The sequence below is a fragment of the Bombus huntii genome, chromosome 16, assembly GCF_024542735.1.
Source record: "Bombus huntii isolate Logan2020A chromosome 16, iyBomHunt1.1, whole genome shotgun sequence".
NCBI classification, from domain to species: Eukaryota; Metazoa; Arthropoda; class Insecta; order Hymenoptera; family Apidae; genus Bombus; species Bombus huntii.
The window spans coordinates 5404252-5424134 of record NC_066253.1 but is presented as its reverse complement, the minus strand read 5'-3'; the positions used below and the strand labels follow the sequence as shown (position 1 = coordinate 5424134).

General features: G+C 32.9%; 2 protein-coding genes across 6 annotated transcripts; one reads left to right on the top strand and one right to left on the bottom strand.

The window, feature by feature from the left end:
* The first annotated feature begins 395 nt into the window (after nucleotides 1-395).
* LOC126874265 (nardilysin-like) lies at nucleotides 396-8968 on the top strand. 3 transcript variants are annotated; one of them, XM_050636065.1, is made up of 14 exons: nucleotides 396-1282; nucleotides 1358-1446; nucleotides 1578-1753; nucleotides 1854-1967; nucleotides 2034-2229; nucleotides 2306-2511; nucleotides 2586-2756; nucleotides 3017-3360; nucleotides 3430-3930; nucleotides 3994-4144; nucleotides 4427-4560; nucleotides 4634-5012; nucleotides 5091-5604; nucleotides 5677-8968. In XM_050636065.1, exons 1-14 carry the CDS (start codon nucleotides 957-959, stop codon nucleotides 5844-5846), a joined length of 3471 nt encoding a protein of 1156 aa, XP_050492022.1. In that variant the 5' UTR covers nucleotides 396-956; the 3' UTR covers nucleotides 5847-8968. The 3 variants fall into 3 exon arrangements, with proteins under 3 accessions (XP_050492022.1, XP_050492023.1, XP_050492024.1); XM_050636066.1 differs by having other exon boundaries at nucleotides 1224-1282; nucleotides 1555-1753; XM_050636067.1 differs by having other exon boundaries at nucleotides 1224-1282; nucleotides 1555-1753; nucleotides 1826-1967.
* Nucleotides 8969-10163: 1195 nt separating this feature from the next.
* On the bottom strand, nucleotides 10164-18849 carry LOC126874266 (constitutive coactivator of PPAR-gamma-like protein 1 homolog). 3 transcript variants are annotated; one of them, XM_050636070.1, is made up of 14 exons: nucleotides 18703-18849; nucleotides 17616-18007; nucleotides 17370-17542; nucleotides 16669-17296; nucleotides 15743-16369; nucleotides 15531-15669; nucleotides 14951-15076; nucleotides 14754-14871; nucleotides 14388-14685; nucleotides 13820-14064; nucleotides 13399-13527; nucleotides 13221-13324; nucleotides 13002-13143; nucleotides 10164-12748 (listed from the first exon to the last, which is right to left on the bottom strand). In XM_050636070.1, the coding sequence occupies exons 2-13, from the start codon at nucleotides 17821-17823 to the stop codon at nucleotides 13002-13004; spliced, it is 2937 nt and encodes a 978-aa protein (XP_050492027.1). In that variant the 5' UTR covers nucleotides 17824-18007; nucleotides 18703-18849; the 3' UTR covers nucleotides 10164-12748. The 3 variants fall into 3 exon arrangements, with proteins under 3 accessions (XP_050492027.1, XP_050492026.1, XP_050492025.1); XM_050636069.1 differs by adding an exon at nucleotides 18268-18627 and having other exon boundaries at nucleotides 10164-13143; nucleotides 18703-18842; XM_050636068.1 differs by having other exon boundaries at nucleotides 10164-13143.
* Nucleotides 18850-19883: the final 1034 nt, after the last annotated feature.

The window sequence follows — 19883 nt, the reverse complement described above, 5'->3', positions numbered from 1 at the left end:
TACCAAGTACTTTATAGGTCATGGTATAGCACAGAGTTTTATCGTTCGCTTTCGAATTACCAATAGGCGGCTGCTTTCGGACAACTCCGTATGGCGCCGCCAATATTCGGCGGTGTTGGAATGATTCTGATTGGTTCATAACCTGTTTACGCGAGGTCGGCATAAAAAGCTCACGAATTTGAAAAAATCCATTCATACTATTACTTTTTCTACATATGTTAACATTGATTCCTTACTACATATAGTCATTAATTACTTATTACTCCATGACACACTGTTATAGTGGTTAAAACTACTAGGCATAACTAACAATCAGCTGATGCATTGAAAAAATTAAAGAAAAGAAAAAATGTTGTCACTATTAGGCTAAATCCATTGTGCGCATATTTTTTATCTATATACATATGTACATTGTCTAACTTGAAGTGAAAAATAAAAAGTTCCTTTTCTTTATTCTTTTTATTTATTAAATAAAACAATTGATTTAATAAAGTGCCTATAGTTGAATTTTCTAAGTTGTTTTTGAATTTAAATAAATGTATCTTCGATACAAAATGTTGCCAATAAGACTGCAACTTGACGTTTTTTAGATTAACATTTGCAATTCATTCTAGATTATTGTAAAATCATTTTGGACTGTAGAAAGTGTAAATTGAATTTTAGATAGTTCTATATTTCAGCGGTTACTTTTAATTTTAAATCGTAGATCAAGTTATTCCTGTAAAGGGTATTGCAAAAAAGGAAATATAAATTACTAATGCGTACTTTATATAGGAAACGAAAGATTTAACAAAAAAGATGATTGTAAATATTATATTTACATAACATTATAAATAAGAATATAATAAAAAAAGACTATACATATTTTAAGAAATTTGATATGATGGAGTATAATAGAAACAGATGAAGGTGGAATTAGATAACTAGATAACTGGAAACAGATTGCTCAGTCACGTATGGTGATACGGTTTTGGAGACACCTTTTCACAAAGGTTCTCCAATGTAAAGTTAATGTACAACCTGACACAACGATAATGCCAACAAGGTCAATACAAAGTCCTCCTGAAAAAAAACTGAAACCGAATCAAGGCTCGATTAATTCGATACAAAACTCCAATATCCCTACCGAACATAACCTCAATACGGACATAATGGTCATTGGCAAAATGCAAACAGAAAATCAAACACAGGAAATCTCCATTTGCGTTTCAAAACAACCACGAGAGAAAGTTACATATTTAGAAACGCCTGTTAAGTCGGAGAACGACAAGAAAGAGTACAGGTAAAAAAAAAATAGTAGTAAAAATAGATGGTACATTCTGTTGAATATTTGTTTTACTTTTCTTGAATGTTATAGAGTGATCAAATTGGAAAATGGCTTGACTGCTTTGCTAATTGCTGACCTACACTCCTTTTGTACCCAAGATGATGAGTGCACTGATAAAGGTAAAGAAAACAAATATATGTGTATTCAAAAGAAAACTATTTATGTTAGCACTTTCCTTTCACTAATTTGTTTTTATGTTATTATTTCAATTCACTAATTTATAAAAGTATAAATATTTGGAACTTATCAGAGGATGCAATAAATATTAAAAATGAAAAAGGAGATGAAGATGAAGAGACTGAAAGTGAAGAGGATGAAGAAGAAGAAAGTGCAGAAGAGAGTGATACAGAGGATAATCCATCAGACGATGACAAAGATGCTGATTCATGTGCTTGCCCCAAACCAGTAAAAGCAGAAGAAAAAATGGTATCTTTTATTACGATACACCATATGATGCTTAATCAATTTAAAAAAAATATGAATTATTAATATTCTTAGTGTGCTGCTACGCATATTTCTTACACAGGCAGCATGTGGATTAACTGTGGGTGTAGGAAGCTTCAGTGATCCACCAGAAATTCCAGGTCTGGCACATTTTTTGGAGCATATGATTTTTATGGGATCAGAGAAATATACTGAGGTACCCATTTCGAAAAAGAATCTTATATCTCCTGAAGTTTTATTTAATTTCCATGTATATTAACAGGAAAACGATTTTGATATGTTTATTAAAAAAAGAGGTGGATCAGACAATGCCTCCACTGATTGTGAATCAACAACATTCTATTTTGAAATACAAGAAAAGCATCTTTTAGCTGCCCTTGATCGTTTTGCTCAATTTTTTATTAAACCTTTAATGAGGAAGGACGCTATAACGAGAGAACGTGAATCCATAGAAAGCGGTATATTTTGAAAATGCAAAACATAATGAAATTTAATTAATTTAGTTAGTATAATAAGATTAAATAAACCATATAGAGTTTCAGATGGCCTTACCCTCTGACTATTGTAGAAAAGAACAATTATTTAGTAGCTTTGCGCAGCCAAATCATCCAGCTACAAAGTTTTGTTGGGGTAATTTAATTACATTACGAGATAATGTAACTGATGAAAAACTTTATGAGGAGTTGCATAAGTTCAGGGAGCGTCACTACAGTGCTCACAGAATGAAACTTGCCATACAAGTTAGTCTTTTATTTTACTAAATCGGAATTCGCTCTCAGAAGAAATAATATTAACTTACAAAATTGATTTACAGGCCAGACTTCCACTGGATGTGCTAGAAGACTATGTAATACAATGCTTTGCAAATGTACCAAGTAATGGCTTATCACCTGACGACTTTACTCCCTTTAAGGGCACAGATTCGTTTAATACACCAAGTTTTAGAAGAATTTATAAAATCAAACCTATAAAAGATGTTTGCCAAGTATGTCTTCATAATTTTAGAAGTGATAACTAGACTGCGGATTTTTATGCGTTTATAGAAAATTTGAACATGTAAAAATATACACAATGCATATAATATGCAAAAACATATGAAATGTCCAAAATAGTATTTGTGATTAATATTTAGTAGATAAAGCAAGCTGTTTAAATTCCTTTTTATTTAGTTACATTCATAAAAATACAAAAATGCATAAAAATTCGCAGTCTAGTAATGGCGATTACATTTTATTTTGTTCGTAGGTAGAGTTGACATGGTGCATGCCACCTCTTCACGATATGTATAAAAGCAAACCGCATCAGTATATTTCCTGGATTATGGGATACGAAGGAAAAGGTTCTTTGATTAGTTACTTAAGGGAAAAGATGTGGTGTCTTGGGATTTTCAGCGGAAATGCAGAAAGGGGCTTCGAACACAATTCGATGTACGGGTTGTTTAGTTTGTCTTTGATGTTGACGGAGCAAGGACATAAACACCTACCGGAAGTATTAAACGCCACATTCTCATTTATTAATTTAATGCGAAAAGAAGGCCCGCAAAAACGAATTTATGATGAAATCCACCAAATTAAGGAAATGAATTTTAGGTGCATTAAAGTGATCAATGATTGTTAATATAATAATTAGAATGACTAATAGACAAGGTTTCCTTATAGATTTACAGATGAGTTTCCACCAGCAGAATATGTGGAAGATTTGTGCGAAAACATGCATTATTATCCTCCTCGTGATTATATTACTGGCAGCGAATTGTATTTTGAATATAATGCAGAAGCTATACAAACCTGTTTAAATTATTTAACACCTAATGATGTGAATATTATAATACTTGATAAAAAATTCAATGATGAAGAATTCGATAAAGTGGAACCTTGGTTCAAAACTAAATATACAAATATGGAGATTCCTCAAGAATGGATAGAGTGCTGGAAGACTATGAAGCCTCTGCCTGAATTTCATTTACCATTACCCAATATGTATATCACGGATGATTTCAGTTTAATCTCAATACCACCTGGTGTACCCAAGTACCCCACAAAAATCTATTCAGATGAGATAATAGAAGTTTGGTACCGACCTGATCCGAAGTTCGGCTTGCCTGAATGTTATATGTATTTTTGTATCATATCACCAATGGCTGTTTGTTCACTGAAAGGGTAAATATTTGGAATCTTTATGAAAGAAGCATGATCTTTTTACAGAAATAATTAAAATTTTAGCGTAGTCATAATGGATCTATTTGTTGCTATATTGAAGCAACTGTTAGTGGAAACATTGTATCCAGCCACGATTGCTGAATTAAACCATGCTATTTACACGAACGAAAAGGGTATTATGCTTAAAATGAATGGATTCAATCAGAAGTTACCAGTAAGGATACTTATAATTAGACTGTGGATTTGTATACAAATTCATATTTTTATGAATACAATTAAAAAAGTAGGACCTAGATAGAAATTTGATTTACCTATTAAATATTATAAAGAATACTACACTTTGGATATTTTATCTGTTCTTTAATATTATGTGAATTCTATGCATTTTTGTATCTTTAAATTACTGATAATTGCGTAAAATTTTACAGTCTACTTATAATAATTTTTTCCGGATAGTTACTATTTTGATTTAGTACTTTTTTATTTTTATTTGTAGCTTTTGTTAATGACTATTGCGAAATGTATAGCTGATATTCCGACATTAATAACTAAAGAGTTTTTCGAAGTGATGAAGGAAGAACAAACTAAGGAATATTATAATAACTTAGTAAAACCCAAAAGCTTGGTTCGGTAGGTAATGATTCTCACAAAACCACAAACAATAAATTTAAGATGTTCTACATTTTTTTCATAATTGTTTCAGAGATGTAAGATTATCAATTCTAATGCTCGTCTACTGGACGGCCGCGGACAAGCACGCTGCCATTCAGAATGTGGAATTTTCTGAATTTCACAATTTTGTTCAACACTTTACTGATCACATTTATATTCAATCTTTGGTACAAGGAAACATGACAAAAGAAGATGTAATAAAAAACATTCAAGAATGTGTAAAGGCACTGAAGTGTGGATCATTGTTGCCTAATACTATGCCACATGTGAGGGTGGCGCAAATACCAATTGGTTCACATTATTGTAAAGTAAGGAACTTCAATAGCATCGATATAAATTCTGTTGTAATGAATTACTATCAATCCGATGTCTCATCTATTAGATTGTTAGTTATTATCGAACTATTAATTGTAAGTACAAGTTTAAATTATATTACTTTAAATTTATTGTACAATGAGTAATAAATATTTCTATTAATTTTAACTTAGACGATTATGGAAGAGCCTGTTTTTAATCAACTTAGAACACTGGAGCAACTTGGTTACAATGTCTTCTGTCTGTTAAGGGATACCTTCGGTATCCTCGGTTATACTGTCACAGTGTACACTCAGGCAGACAAATACAGCACCGAATACGTGGATAATAGGATAGAAGCATTTTTGGCGATGTTTAATAATATTTTGAAAGAGATGTCGGAAAAGGAGTTAGACAGTGTTAAGGAAGCAGTGATAAAATTAAAACGGTGTGCGGATATACATTTGAAAGAAGAGGTTGATAGGAACTGGTCAGAAATTGAAAGTGGCGATTACATGTTTGATAGAATAGAAAAGGAATTGAGTGTGATCGAATATATCAAGATTGACGAATTGAGGGAATGGATGAAGTCTCACACATTTAATGGCAGCAATTTCAGAAAATTAAGCGTGCATGTAGTGGGAACTGCTAAATCATCTGATACAGAGAATAACAAAGGTGTTGAAACATCAGCAAATGCAGTCAATTGTAAGTGCACTGATTTTGTATTGTACTATATATTATACTATTAAATGAAAACGTTATCGATTTTTTTTGCAGCTGATTCGGCTAAAAGAGACACAAAAGTAGAGAAATATGGGAAGGTAAAGTATTCATTGAATTATGTTCCTACCACAGAAGAGACTGACAAATCTCTGGTGCACATCACTGATATTGAGAAGTACAAAAACCAGCTGTACATATATCCTGTAAATCATACCACTTTATGATACTAAATAAAACTAATAAAATTTATAGTCATATTTGAAAAAATTTTGAAATCAGAATAAATATGCAACAAATAATGACGATGCGTTGTTAATCATTCATTCCATTTCGTTTAATTAAGCTGGTACTTAAGAAACTATCAAATAATATTTTTAATAATTCTTATTACAATTTACGTTTTTATAAGATAACAGAGTATTAATTTGGGGAGTAATATAAAATTAAATTGAATAAACTGAATAACACATTGTGACGAAAAAACATGGACATAAAATGGAAGATGAACTCACAAAATTATCTTTTTCTTTTCTTTTATAGTTCTTTTAATTGTATTCAAGACATGACAACACGTTTTAATAAATCATTAAACTTCCGAAAATGTCAGCCAACCATCTCCGAGAACCTCTCATTCGAACAAGCTTTCTTTATAAAACCTCATTGAAAGTTTGTTTCCTTTATTTCGAACCGTGCAGTGTGTCCTGCAAAGCTTTCATTATTTTCCTCTTCAAATGAACAGAGAATCTCTATGAACCATTGCCGTTCTCTCTACTTTGCATGTGTGTCGTGTAATTGCATTTATACAAGAAAAAACGAAGATAAATATATATATTTTTTTTCTTCAAAAGAAACAAACTTAAGATATCTGTCATTGGAGAAACTTCTCTGCTTGTTGGAATAAAGAAAAAAAGATCATTCTTTGTTTCCCGATATATAATCATTATCTTTTTAAGTGATTTTTTCAATTCATTTTTATTCTTTAAGAAAGAAAAATATCCTTTGTTCAGTCAGCAGAGCAGTCGTGTTCCAAAAAACAGATTTACAGTAAAATGTCGATGCAATTTGAATACTCTAAATTGTTACAACATCCATTAAAGTGCATTTTGCATTTAGTATTTCGAATAATTGTTGAATATATTGATTTTTTTTTTGTTTTGTAGTATTATAGAGTTGCCACTACATTTATACAATGATTACCTCCTACTTTCCAAATATGTATCCGCTTTAAAAGTACTTTAAATGTGACTTTTTTTAGCTTTATAATAATTTTTGGTTGCCTTGTGTTTTCGCCAGCACTGATTCTTCCGTCCTTTATTTATTTTTATGATTTGCCATTAACTTTCCACACGCCTGTTTCTAAATTAATCAACAATATGAAAATCTTTAACTTGTTCCATTTCTTTTTAAATATACGAATGGTTAATTAAATATCCGCGCTTTGTTTTCTTTTCCTTCTTTTCCTTATTTTTTTTTCTTTTTTTTGTTTGAAAACGTATTTGTTCTGGTTTTCCAATTAGCAAAAGCATAGAATCAGCTCTGCTTGACACTAGACATGAATGGGGTATATGTTACAACAATAATTTACAAGATGGAATAATCCAACAAGAATACATCGATTTGACTGTGTATTATAGAGAAATACAACAACTAAATGAGTCGGCTAGGCAATACTGTCAATACCATAAACACATCTATAAATTACCAACTAATACAGCATGCTGTTTTTGCATACAGAAATCTTGCACACCATTCTGTTTCCAACTTCTATAGCAAATGCAAATAAATAATATTCACTTAATTCTTTTCTATATAGATCAGTTAAATCATTATGCTGCAATAGTTTGAACACTGTTATACCAACAAATAATAATTTGAAAAGGACTATAAATATATTACATTTAATTAGGATTTTTCTACTGTTGCAAATAATGTGGTAATCACCTAGCGACCCATATAGGTTGAAAATAACGCGACCATCGGCAAAATATCATAGCGCATGTACAATTTTACTTGTTTTCTTCGCATCTTTGTCTGGATAAACGTAAAGTATTCTTCCTGAATGTTTTCCTCATTTTGTTCGCAAAATATTGCTCTATCATGTCATGCGCTATACACTTAATCATCGACTACCTCGTCTTCTTACGCAGTAGAAAAACAAAAAGAGAGTAAAACAGAAAAAAAAATTAAACATACAATGATTATAAATTGTAACATACAATGATTACCCTCTGTGTACGCTTGGTATTTTAATCATCTTATTGTTTTTTCATTGTTCTTGTTGCTTCCTTTAGCTATGAAAAATAATAGCAGAATATACGTTATGTAATATTTAATAAGAATATATAAAGACGGGGCCCACATACATTTGCAGCTACATTGATAAGTGTTTAATTCGTTACTTCATCTTTTTTTGGTTTTTTACCTTATTAATACTTTTTTTATTTACTGTATTTGCTACCGTACTTTTAATATATCTTGTTAATAGGGTATGCAAGCGAAAAACTATGGTAAAAAGAGAAACTTAAAATTTATGTATCGAGCATTGTCATAGCAACTCAGTATCACCTTCATTCTTGCCTTTTTTGATCTTCCATCGAAGGCACTCTGTATTGTAATCTTTTTTTCATTGCGTTGCTATCGAAAATCCTGATGTTCTATTAACACGAAGCTATGAGTATAGCATACATTAGAAGAAAAGAAATCAGAAGAAAACGTTGAACGTTTTTTTTCTTTTTTTAATGCCTATCGGTTGCGTGCTTCTATCAGAAATACAGTGAAATAATAACATAAACTTATTATTCATTGATTTTTTTTGTGGCAATCATTTAAAACAAATCATTGAAATTAAATGATCCGCTCCATTTTTATGTTATATTTTTTCCCTATGTACATATACATATATATGTGTGATTTTTCGCAAAAAGTCCTAAGGCTTTACTACAATATGATTACAAATCAAACGAAGAACGAAAGAGTAATAATAATAAAAAAAAAGAACGTACAATAAAAAAAATGAACAGGTAGAGAAGAAGCAAAAGTTTTTCATGATTTTTTCACAATGGAAGACATGATAAACCATGTCTGTTTTGAATGTTTAGTCACTTGCTGTATCGACACAAAATCGAAATTTAATCAAATAAAAATACAGCTATAATGTTGATTGAAAATAAGGAGAGAGAACAGTCCACTGGAAATTGACGCTTTCATTTACAATAAAAGTGCTCTTCTACAGATTAAAAAAAAAACAAAAAAAGAGAAACAATATACATACAGTCGCCTAATTTACATTCTCGTTCGACTGTTTCTCATTTATTAAGCATTTATCATCATCAATATTCCAGCATCATCATCATCATATCATCATCGTTATCATTGTTTTATAGCAAGAGTTTAAAGATGTGCCTTACTTCGAAATATAATTAATTTTCTGTTTACCACAATGACACACAGTGTTCGAAGATCGAGTTTATAAATGGAATTTTTCCTTTTTTTCCCTAAATACACAAAGAGAGGTTTATTCGTTTTATATGTTGGCTTATTGTGTTCACATTCTCGCACGGATACGTCCTCTATCGTTAAAGTTGTTTCGTGGGCCCCTATATTTTGCGTGTTTTATCATCTTTTTTCATTTACTACATATTACAACGAAAAAGCAGGCACGAGTCAGGCGCGCACCTGTTCTTTTTACGTCGATCATTTTATTCGCCGTTTTTACGCAAGTTTCCACTTCTTTCTTTTGCATTACATATTATATTTTGTTATTTTTGCGGTACTTCTGCTCTGTTGTATTGTTTTCTTTTTCAATAATATGGATTTCATATATATTTGCTTCCTTTTATTTATCCTTTATTTTTCCTCTTTTCCGTTTTTTCATTTTTTTCGTTTATATTCCGTATCATGGTTTTGCTTGCTTTCGCTTCAATATTTCGTATATTTAAATTATTTCACTTCTTATGTTTATTGCGTTACCTCATATCAGTGCAGCAGCAACTGATTGTGTTTGTGTACCATCATGTTTTATACATATAGTTATATATATATTATGTCTTTTTTATCATTTCATTTTTTACTTTGTTTTATTACATATTTTGTAATCTCCGGTTTGCATATATCAGGATGATCGATTTCTCAGAAAGAAAATCTACCTTTACACGAAAGCGTAAAGTGGCATTTTTACTCTCAAATATTCATCCGTCGGATCTGAAACGTCTCTCTGCTTCTAGTTTAACATTATTATCCTTATTATTATTATTAATATTATCATTATCGTTATTATTATTACGTTGGTTAGTCGTTCATGAGCGATTGGCGTCGTTTTAACTTTAAATTGTTCAAGAAAGATATACGGCGATCTTTTTTTCTATCATTTTCTTCTTTTTTTTATACGTCGGTGCACATTTTATATATTATATACCGTACTCGGAAAATAATGGATGGTGTGAATGCGTGTTATTAATTGATAATCAAATGATATTCATTTCTGCTTTTTTTAATTTACACAATTCCGTTCATGACGGGATTTGACTTTTTATTTCGTTTCATTATTTTTTTTTTTTTGTAATCTTCAGCCTATTTTTCAAATCGCGTTGAGAAAACTGTTTATTATATGCATACACTGGTATAGTTTATATTGAAGCTGACATTTAGTTTCTTCTTTTTTTTAAATATCCTTCCTATTTTTCACGTTTTATATTTTTTTGTTTTTTAGCTTTTTTCTTTGTTTGCAAGCAACTCAGAACTTTGAGAGCTTCGGAGACACAGAAGAATTAATGAGATTTTCTATTAAATCACGGATGTCAAACATGTTCAATATACTATCGTCTCTTCTAAAGCACTTTTTCATTTTTTCCTCTATGCTTTTTTTCCTTTAAATCTCTTTTTCATTCTCTGTACAATACACTTTCTTCCTATGATCTTAGTCATTCGCTTTAATTCTCACAGGCTCAATTCAACCGTCGCTCAAATTATATAAAGTTTCTCATTGTCTTAATGCATTTTTTTACGCGATAACAAATCTACAAAAATATAACATTTTTATCTTATCTCTCATTATATTATTTCAATAAATGGTTTTCTCTCTCACAATCGCTTTCTCTCTCGCTTTCGTTCGCTCTTTTACTCAATTTAAATTACCTCTGCATTTTAGACGCATATCCTTTCTTCACACCATTTTTACCTACTCTTTCTGTTTATGTTTTCATTCCATTCCATAAATAATCGTGTTCTGTCGTGCTGTCTTGTATCTCTGTCATATGTGTATTATCATACTTTACTGATAAAAGAACCCACCTTACCCTTCAAACTCCAATGATCTTTGGTAGAACGTCTTTTCGACTATTCTACACATAAATAGTATTTTTCATCTTCTTCTTTTAACATGATGATCTCCTAATTTGAACCGGTTCTTTGCGCGACAAAAGCGCAAAGCCACCAGACTCCTCTTTTATGTACACCAACCTTACGCTGTTGTTTCTAAATTATTCGTATGTACAATTAAAGGAGGGACACATATGCTTCCGAAAATATGCTACAAAAGGCAACAATACCTAAAATGTTTATCCGGAATAAGAGGAAGAAGAAATAAAAATGAAAAAGAAGACAACACGTTTAGATTCTTCAATAGAATCATAAAAGATAGATACTTCTCTATGGCGCAACTAGTTATTGCTTTCTTTTTACGTTATTAAATGAGGTACTATCGAACCTGGTAATAGAATTAGAATAATGCATAGTGTAGCATATTTCCCAAGCGATACCGGAAGACCTCCGCAAGAATAACTCTTTCAGAGAACCTCGTCTTTCTATTTTATAAAAATTCAAGCCGATTACTCTCGCAATGAGCCCTCCGTGTGCCCATGAGTACATATCATACATGGAAATTTATAATTCGTTCAAAAGTCATTCATTCGTTTCTCCACCGACACAACAACAAATAAATATATCAATTCGCTCACGTACACGCGCGTTCATTTTCTTATGTACCACGCGTGTGTACGTAAACGGACACGCGTTAACATTCCACATTTATATACATTTCTTATGTTTCTTTATATGTCATTCTCACAGTCACGCGTCTACAACATATTCCCTCTCCCTCTCCCTCTTTCTCTCTGACACATACTACACACGTACGCACGTCCACACACACACGCACACATACACACGAGCGCACGTTGTACGCACGCACGCAAGCACACACACAAATAAAACAATATTCTCTCGCGCTTATGTAATTCTCTCACATACAGTGACTCCACGCACCTCGCACTCTATTGCACACATATTCATACACAATCATTCACAACTTACATATAATATGTAATCTATCGGGAATTTCTAATCTAAATCATATATAAATATATATTTTACCTATATGAAAAGCATCAGTCTCCATTTGCTAATGAATGTCTCAGTATCCTGCCTCGCGTTATCTACAAAACTCAGTAAAACTATTCGTGATACACTCCAGTCCAAATTTTGTCCATTCGTCCGTCTGTGATGTCTTAGAGCATGCGATTTCTGTCTTGTGCCTACAATTATTAGAGATCAGAGTACTGAGACTGTCAATGCGAGCATTTCATATAATACCGGAAAATATATATTTTCATTGTAAAAAAAATAATCACACTTCTTAAGAATTAAATACTTATAGCAGTTGACGACTTGTTCTCGTTCTTAGTAAAATTAGCGCACGCATACACTAATCAGTCGAGTTCATCCTTATGGTGATCCGAGCGGAGTAGTAATAGTCTAAAAGCACGCTCGTGTTAGCACAAGCACGATTTCATTGTTTTTTTAAATATTTTCTTCTTTTTTCTTAAATCATGTTCGTTTTCGCTCTTATCCTACACGCTGAATGGTACGTTTGGCAGTGAGGACATCGTATCGTGTACGTCGGAAATGGGTCTACATCCTTGTGGTTTTACAATATCTTGACATCGCGTTAACGATGCTTTTTTTCTTCTACATTAGTTTAAATAGTTTGGCCCCATCAGAGCTTTAGACATTGTTGAGTGATTCTGCGCGTAACATTTGAAAAGTCTTCCTCATCATCCTCATTGTGCGAAAATTCAAGGCAATTTTGTGTATACATCTTTTTTCACACTCTCTCTCTTCCCTCTTTTTCCTTAAAGAGCAAAGGTACATGAAAAAGAACTCTAAACCCCCTTTTTTTCTTTTCGTTTATAAAAACAATTTTCTGCACGATTAAAAGTAATTGTGTCATATGCAATAATTATGATGCAACTTTCAAATGTCATTGGCGCATCATTACTCGTTTACACACACTTGTTTTTTTCTCTAAGAAAATCCTTTTGATTGCAGTCTTGAGTCACATCCGGGAGTGTCTAAAAGTCGATATAAATGTGATGTATAAATACCTAATTCTCTGCGGCGACTGGAGCGACCAGCGACGCGTCGCCCTGCCCTTTTTCTATTCCTTTGCCATTTTCTACAGCGTCCTCAAATTGGCCTGGTACTGGCAGTGCGTCTTTTATTGTGTTCATATTTGGAATCGAGTCACTGGCAATATCAACAAACATGTTCATAGATGTTCAAGATGATTATTTTATGCATATGCAAGTATAAAATGAACTCACTTATAATCAGTTATTCCATCAACGTTATTGCCTCGCCCCCTGCTGTCTTTTTTGTTTTCGCATTCTTTGTTCTTCTTAACTGGAGTTTTCTTTTTACCAGTTATCTACACAATAACTCACTTTCACTATCTTTTTTTTAATGGAACAAATAAGTTGTATAATAAAGATGTCTATCTACCTTCATCTGCGTTTTTTTTCCACGACCTGCGATTTGTGTACGGTTGTTCCCTCGAGTTTGGAACGTGGGCCGGCCCATGGGGGTGAAACCACGAGGGAGACCATATTTGAGACCACCAATTGAAGTCACCTAAAACATACATCTTAAAACGTTACACTGGATAGCTCCAATTTTCTTGAAGATTAATTATGAAGTATAATTGCTGTCTTTTTTACTTGAAAAGCACAAGGTAACGCAAAAATAAAGCAATCAAAAACTTAGAATAGTGCTAATATTATGTTATATCAATTCATTTATTATAGACCAATGTTGCCACTACACAACAGAGGTCTATCATTTCCGATAGTTTTCTCTCACACATTAAAATGTTATCTTACTTTTCTCTTACTCTGTGCAAACTGTGCAGAAGGACACTACCTACCTGTGGCGGGAGCCGCCCGCGAGGATGTCCCTGTAGAGGCTGAGGTAAGCGGCCAGGTTGTCCATAGTTTGGACCCCATTGTCCAACAACAACCCCGGCAATTTCTAACTGTCCACCACGGGAAGGTATAGGGCGACGCATTAATCCACGTTGAGGCATAGTTCCGTTACCTCTCCCGCGCATTAAGCCGTCGTTAATTGTACATCCGGCGGCCAGAATATTCTGTGGTACTGACATGCGAATACCTATTTAAAAAAAATGATTGGGTAAAAGGAAAAATATTAAATTAATACGTAGTAAATAAAAGAATTATGTAACAGCTTTGAGATTCGCAGACAAAGTCGAGACATATTAAATCCACGAAGCAATACAGCTGTATATTTTTTTCCTTCCATTCTGAAAACATACCATTAAATATGTACACGGTATGCTAAGATTATTGGAAGGGAAAAAACGACAAACTGAGGATTCGAACTTAAGACACTTGCTTATAAGACAAATGTTTTATCACTGAGCCACGATAGCCTCTAAGGTTTAAGAAATTGAAAGCATTTGTTGAAAGATATACCTGGGCCAACTGGAGGTGCCCGAGCGAAAATAACGTTGGTACCCTCTAAAATAGCTTTTTTCATCCGTTCGACTTTCACGATACGATCTATGTGACCACCACAGAGTTCTAGTAAGTTTTTCGCAATCCTAGCACGAGCCAATGTATGGTGGAATAGTTTTCCATCAAAATATAACCACGGGCAGCACATTAACCATGGAATCGGTGCACCACAGGCATCGTTAGCTAAGAGAGCAGTTTCAACACCAGCCATGAATAAAGTAGCTAATTGGACTCCGCGTGACGTTACTAAAGGAAGCTATATAAAGAAGTTCAAGATAATATATAATTTTTATCATTAACTTAGTAAAAAATTATTCAAGTTACCTGAAGATCTTGTAAATACTGAGCGTTCATAAGCTCTGGCGAAAATGCTTGTGCAATAAAGGCGTCTAATTCCCAACGACGTAGAACCTTTATTTTATCCGAAAACGACATAATATATCTGTAATAAAATTAAATGTATCATAGAATAGTAGATTAATAAAAAAAAAAATTTCACAGGAAAAAGAATCATAAGTTACCTTAATACACAAGCCATGACTAAAAGGTGTTGCGGTACATAGGAAGTGTTTAACATAAGTGGTGTATCTGATTTCATACAAGTCAGGAATCCTCGTAAACGACGACGTTTGTCATCTATGCCCGTGCTGCAAATGAAAATTCCGAGTAGACTTCCCTTCTCATCCTCCAATAAAAATAACACGTTTACAGTCCAAGCCGAAAACGTACTTCCTTCCCGTACATCCCAGAAAACGATATGCATATACTTTGCATTAGCTGCTTAAAGAAACAGCACACATAAAAATGTAAGCTATAACAATTCTTGTTTTCCCAATAACTTCTGTTAAATTAATTATGGTATTCAATTAAATTATTCCTTGTATATAAAACATTTATAATTTAATTATTTATATAATTAATATTAATTAATTATAAAAATTTAAACACAAAATGTCCCTATATCAAGAGTCACATCTTTTTTAATGTTAGACGCTCCTGAACTACGATCGGATCAACCGACGGTAGGTCGAGAGTATTCTGACCCATATATGAGATACCAGACTGTGAACATGATAATTATGGCACAAAATAATTACATACCCAAACCATAAACGTTGAATCGTAGGAACGCCCCAACCAATTTGTTCTGCCTTTACAGGTTCTGGAGTCAGATATGGATTCGATTTGGACCATACCCACTCCTTTATTACAACATCTGGGACTTCAATTTTTTCACTATCTATTAATTCAAAATAATTTAGTACACACTCAATCCATTCCAAAGTATTTCCAAAAAGAATTAATTTACCTACCTCCCTTCTCTTTACTCTTAGCAGCTAAATACATTCGGTGATGAAGATTGAATAGTATCGCGTATACCATTTGCCTGACGGGTCTGTAAATAAGGTGGATCGATGGAAATTCGCGATGATTTTCGTCTTCGAGAAGAACGGGCAATTTGATCTCTCCGGCAATGAGAATTTGATAAATATGAGGAGACATTAAGCCTTTTTGATGTCGTTCAGATGCAGTACGCATCACTTCTGGTACCGTGCTGGGAATAGTCATCGTTTTCTCCGCTTGTTTCGACGAATCAGCTGTCGCGTGAGATGGAGACGTAGCGGAAGAACTACTGCTCGAACTGGACGAACTAATTAGAAGATTGTGTGTACCATTTATAGCGTGTCCATTGTTTTGTTCTTCCTCTGTCCTAATATTATCGTCTCCATGGCCCTGGATACCCGGTGGATCTATCACAATTTGTGGCGCGGACTTTGCATTTGCAGTAGCTTGCTTATATGCGTTTAAACTCTCGCGTTCGCTTTCTACAGTTTCGGACGCGAATCTTGAAGTTTCTAAATTCGAGTCGGCTTCCGATGTTGACGGCGTTTCGGATAAATTTGACTGTTGCACGCTTTGCTTCGGGTCCAACTTATGTACTGAAGTAATTAATTTATTAAGATTAAAATATAGTAGTAAAAATACACTGCCAGGCATAAATATTAGGACACCAACTGATATTTAGTACAAATTGCGTGCCTTTTACTGCTTTCTTTTTCTAGATAGTATATTATAAATCTATTATTTCATTTGTTTAAAATTATGTGTTTCATTGTGTAAAATACTAAATAAAATAAAATTTATTAGATAGATCTTTCGATAGTTACAATGAATAGGCGTCCTAAATAACTATGGCCAACAGTGTTACATTGAGTTGTAAATTGAAGTAAGAATATACCTCTATTTGGTTTTACTGGTTTATAATGCAAAAATCCGTCTTTAGTTCCATTTATATAGTACTGAACTGATTGCCTCAATTTCGAACACCTCGGATCTGACAAAGATCCAAAAACCTTCTGCGAAACTACGTCTAATTCGACAGATGGTAAATCCCGAACAAAATTAGCAATCGTTTTAATCGTGTGTTCGACGTTTACTTTGTTTAGGTTGGTATTGACATTCAGTTTCTTATAAAAATCGGTTAAGTCTTGCTCAGTTAAAATATAATTTCCAAGTAACGCGGCTAACAAGCATAATCTATCAGAAGGGATGTTCAAAGCTTTTAAAAGTTCCGGAAGAATGTACTCCTTGGTGTCGAGAGAGCCTTTGTACGTAAGTTTTAACTGTTCAGACGAGAAATATCGTGGAGGATCGAACGCAGCATATTCCGCATCGTCAGCAATTAAGCCGTTAAAACTGTTCTCTCGACAATATGCAATTACTTCTTGATGATGATCGTCCATGCTACATAGTACTGTAACATTTAAATGCCGCAAGGCCATACGTAGACTAGTCCTTAAACAAACTGGTGGGGTCCACCAAATTTTCGGTGGTGGAGTTCCCTTGGTTGAAATATGTTTTAACACCTGAAAAGATATAGTCTTAAATTATATGAATTTTGACAAAATGTTTTAAATGTTTCAATAAACTATCACTTACATTATTTACTTTAATTCGTACTTGTAATTGATTTAGAACCCAGTCAGCACGTCTAGGAGATTCGAAACATCCATTAAAGAATACAGCTAATTCTAAACCTGACATTTCTGTTGCTTGTATAAGAACAGCTAAAAATTGCAACATTCTATTCCACTGTCCTCCACAAGCCCAATCTGTATGAGAAATTATTTCACTGAGTACTTTACTTAATGTAATAACAATTGTACAGAAAGGATTTATATATACCTGAAAAGTATCCTCCATATAATCTATCTAAACAGCACTCTCCATCAAGGACTAGTCTTAATTTTCCAGAATGTAACTGTTGTGCTTTACCAACGCGATTATGTTGTCTTTGCGTAATGGTACGTGCTATTTTTAACAGATCCACGGGTACAGATCCACCTTGTACATAATTGCTATCCAAAAAGACTTGCAAATCTTGAATGCCCATTTTGTTCAAGATTCTCTTAGTGACTTACAGTTATTAATTAAGCTTGGTTGATTAATCACGTAATGTTATGTTTTTCTTTGTTTTCTTCTTTAATTTGTTAGACAAGTAAATAATTTTTTTATCTTTCGATTTTGGATATTTTTAAGATACGAAGAAATCTAATTTGAGTTTCAATAATTTCAACCTGGAAAATAAATATCATTCATTACTTGCACCTACTAAGTACCGCTTTCTATGATATTCTTAGGCTTAAAAAACAAATTGTTCGAAAGCTACCAGGAATACAGTTTCTAAAATTTATTTTATTTATAATATCAGACTGCACACATGCTGGAACAGGGACATTTCCTTTTAAAAAAATGCAAATTCAAAAAACAAGTCAAACAATGATTAACGATTGTATTGGCTGGTGAAATTGCCACAGAGAAATCTTCGAATTCATACATTAAATTTTATTCCGATTCGAGAAAAGGAATATCAAGATCGTGGCCCTTAATCAAGGAAAACACTCGAGAAGTAAAAATTTGTCATATTCAGGAATACAAGTATGCCGACGCCATTTATTTTGTTTATATGTGACCATCCGTCTCGTCCAGTTTTCTTTCCCCGGTTAAGTCGATCGATTTGGTCCAAGACGATCGTTGCGACACTAACAAACGATAGCCAGCTATGATTTTCACCATCATTTCTCGCTTAATTGAACGTGCTCGAGAAAGAGGGGCTTTATAGACCGGCATGGCGAGAGTCTTCGTTCGTTGTGCAAAACTTACGCAAGGAATTCGCGCGGTTTCGTGACCAGTTTTCCTATACGAACGATACCATGCGAATTCTTGTTGATATCATTTAAACGATCGTGATCTGAAACGTGACAATACTTACGTTAAATTAGCGATAATCATCGTGGCCCCAAAGAAACACAAAACACACGGGCTTTGAGAGTAGGTGACGTCGGATTCGAAAACGGAAATGAGCGCTCGGCCGCGCTCGGATATCTACGTTGTTTGTCCTGGTTCCATGGGAATCGACTCCATCATTGGCTTGCCGACCGGAAATGAATAACTTAACATTGTTTTGAAAATACGAACTCATCAGGGAAACAGAAATTATCTTGAGCAAGGCTGCAATATTAGCATATAACTCATTGTACTTTACAATACAATAAGAAGCTAACGAAAATCAGTAAGATTTTCTCCCCCTCTTTTAATTGCAAAAATCATTGTATAAATATAGGGTGGACCATAAGTCACTTTAAACCATTTAAAAGTTGTATAACTTTATTTTTACTGCATATTTTTAAATTTTTGTTCCAGATTTTTAGTTTGTTTTTTTAAAGTTACAATGGAAAAATTCACAACGCAGCAATGAGTAAGTCCTCAGAAAAAAAGTAAAATTACTCTTTACAACATAACGTCACATCAAACTGTGATTTTTGTGGATACGATTCACGTTGATAAATATATAATCTAACCTTTGGATTTTCAGTATCCCAAAATATGGTATTCTGTTTATTAAAACATATTCATTAAGACGAAAAAACTACATCTCGCTAAAACAGAGTTAGAAAAACTGATTTTGAAAATAAAATTCAATTATATTTACTCGTTGCTCCGTTGTGAATTCTTAAATTTTATAAATTTTCAAAAAACAATTTTTACAAATCTGAAACAAAAATTTAAAAATATATAATAAAAAAATATTATACAACTTTTGTATGGGAAAGTTACTTATGGAAGACCCTGTATTTAATTATTATATAATAAATGGCGCTTTCCAACGAGATTTTGTTTCACACATTTAGAAATTGTAAAACTTTTGACAATTAGTTTTGTCTGTAAATTATTTTGTTTAAAGACTTTCTTTCATTAGCTAGATAATATCCTTAAAGTAATTACCAGTATACCTTTTTCAACGTGTTGAAAATGCGGTTTCTGATCCATTTCTTTTTATGAACTTAATCAAACTTTTTAAAAAAGCAAAAACAAACTTAACAATTGTAAAAGAAACTCGAAAAATTGATAATTGAACAAAATTTTCGATATCTTAGGTAGATAGATTATAAT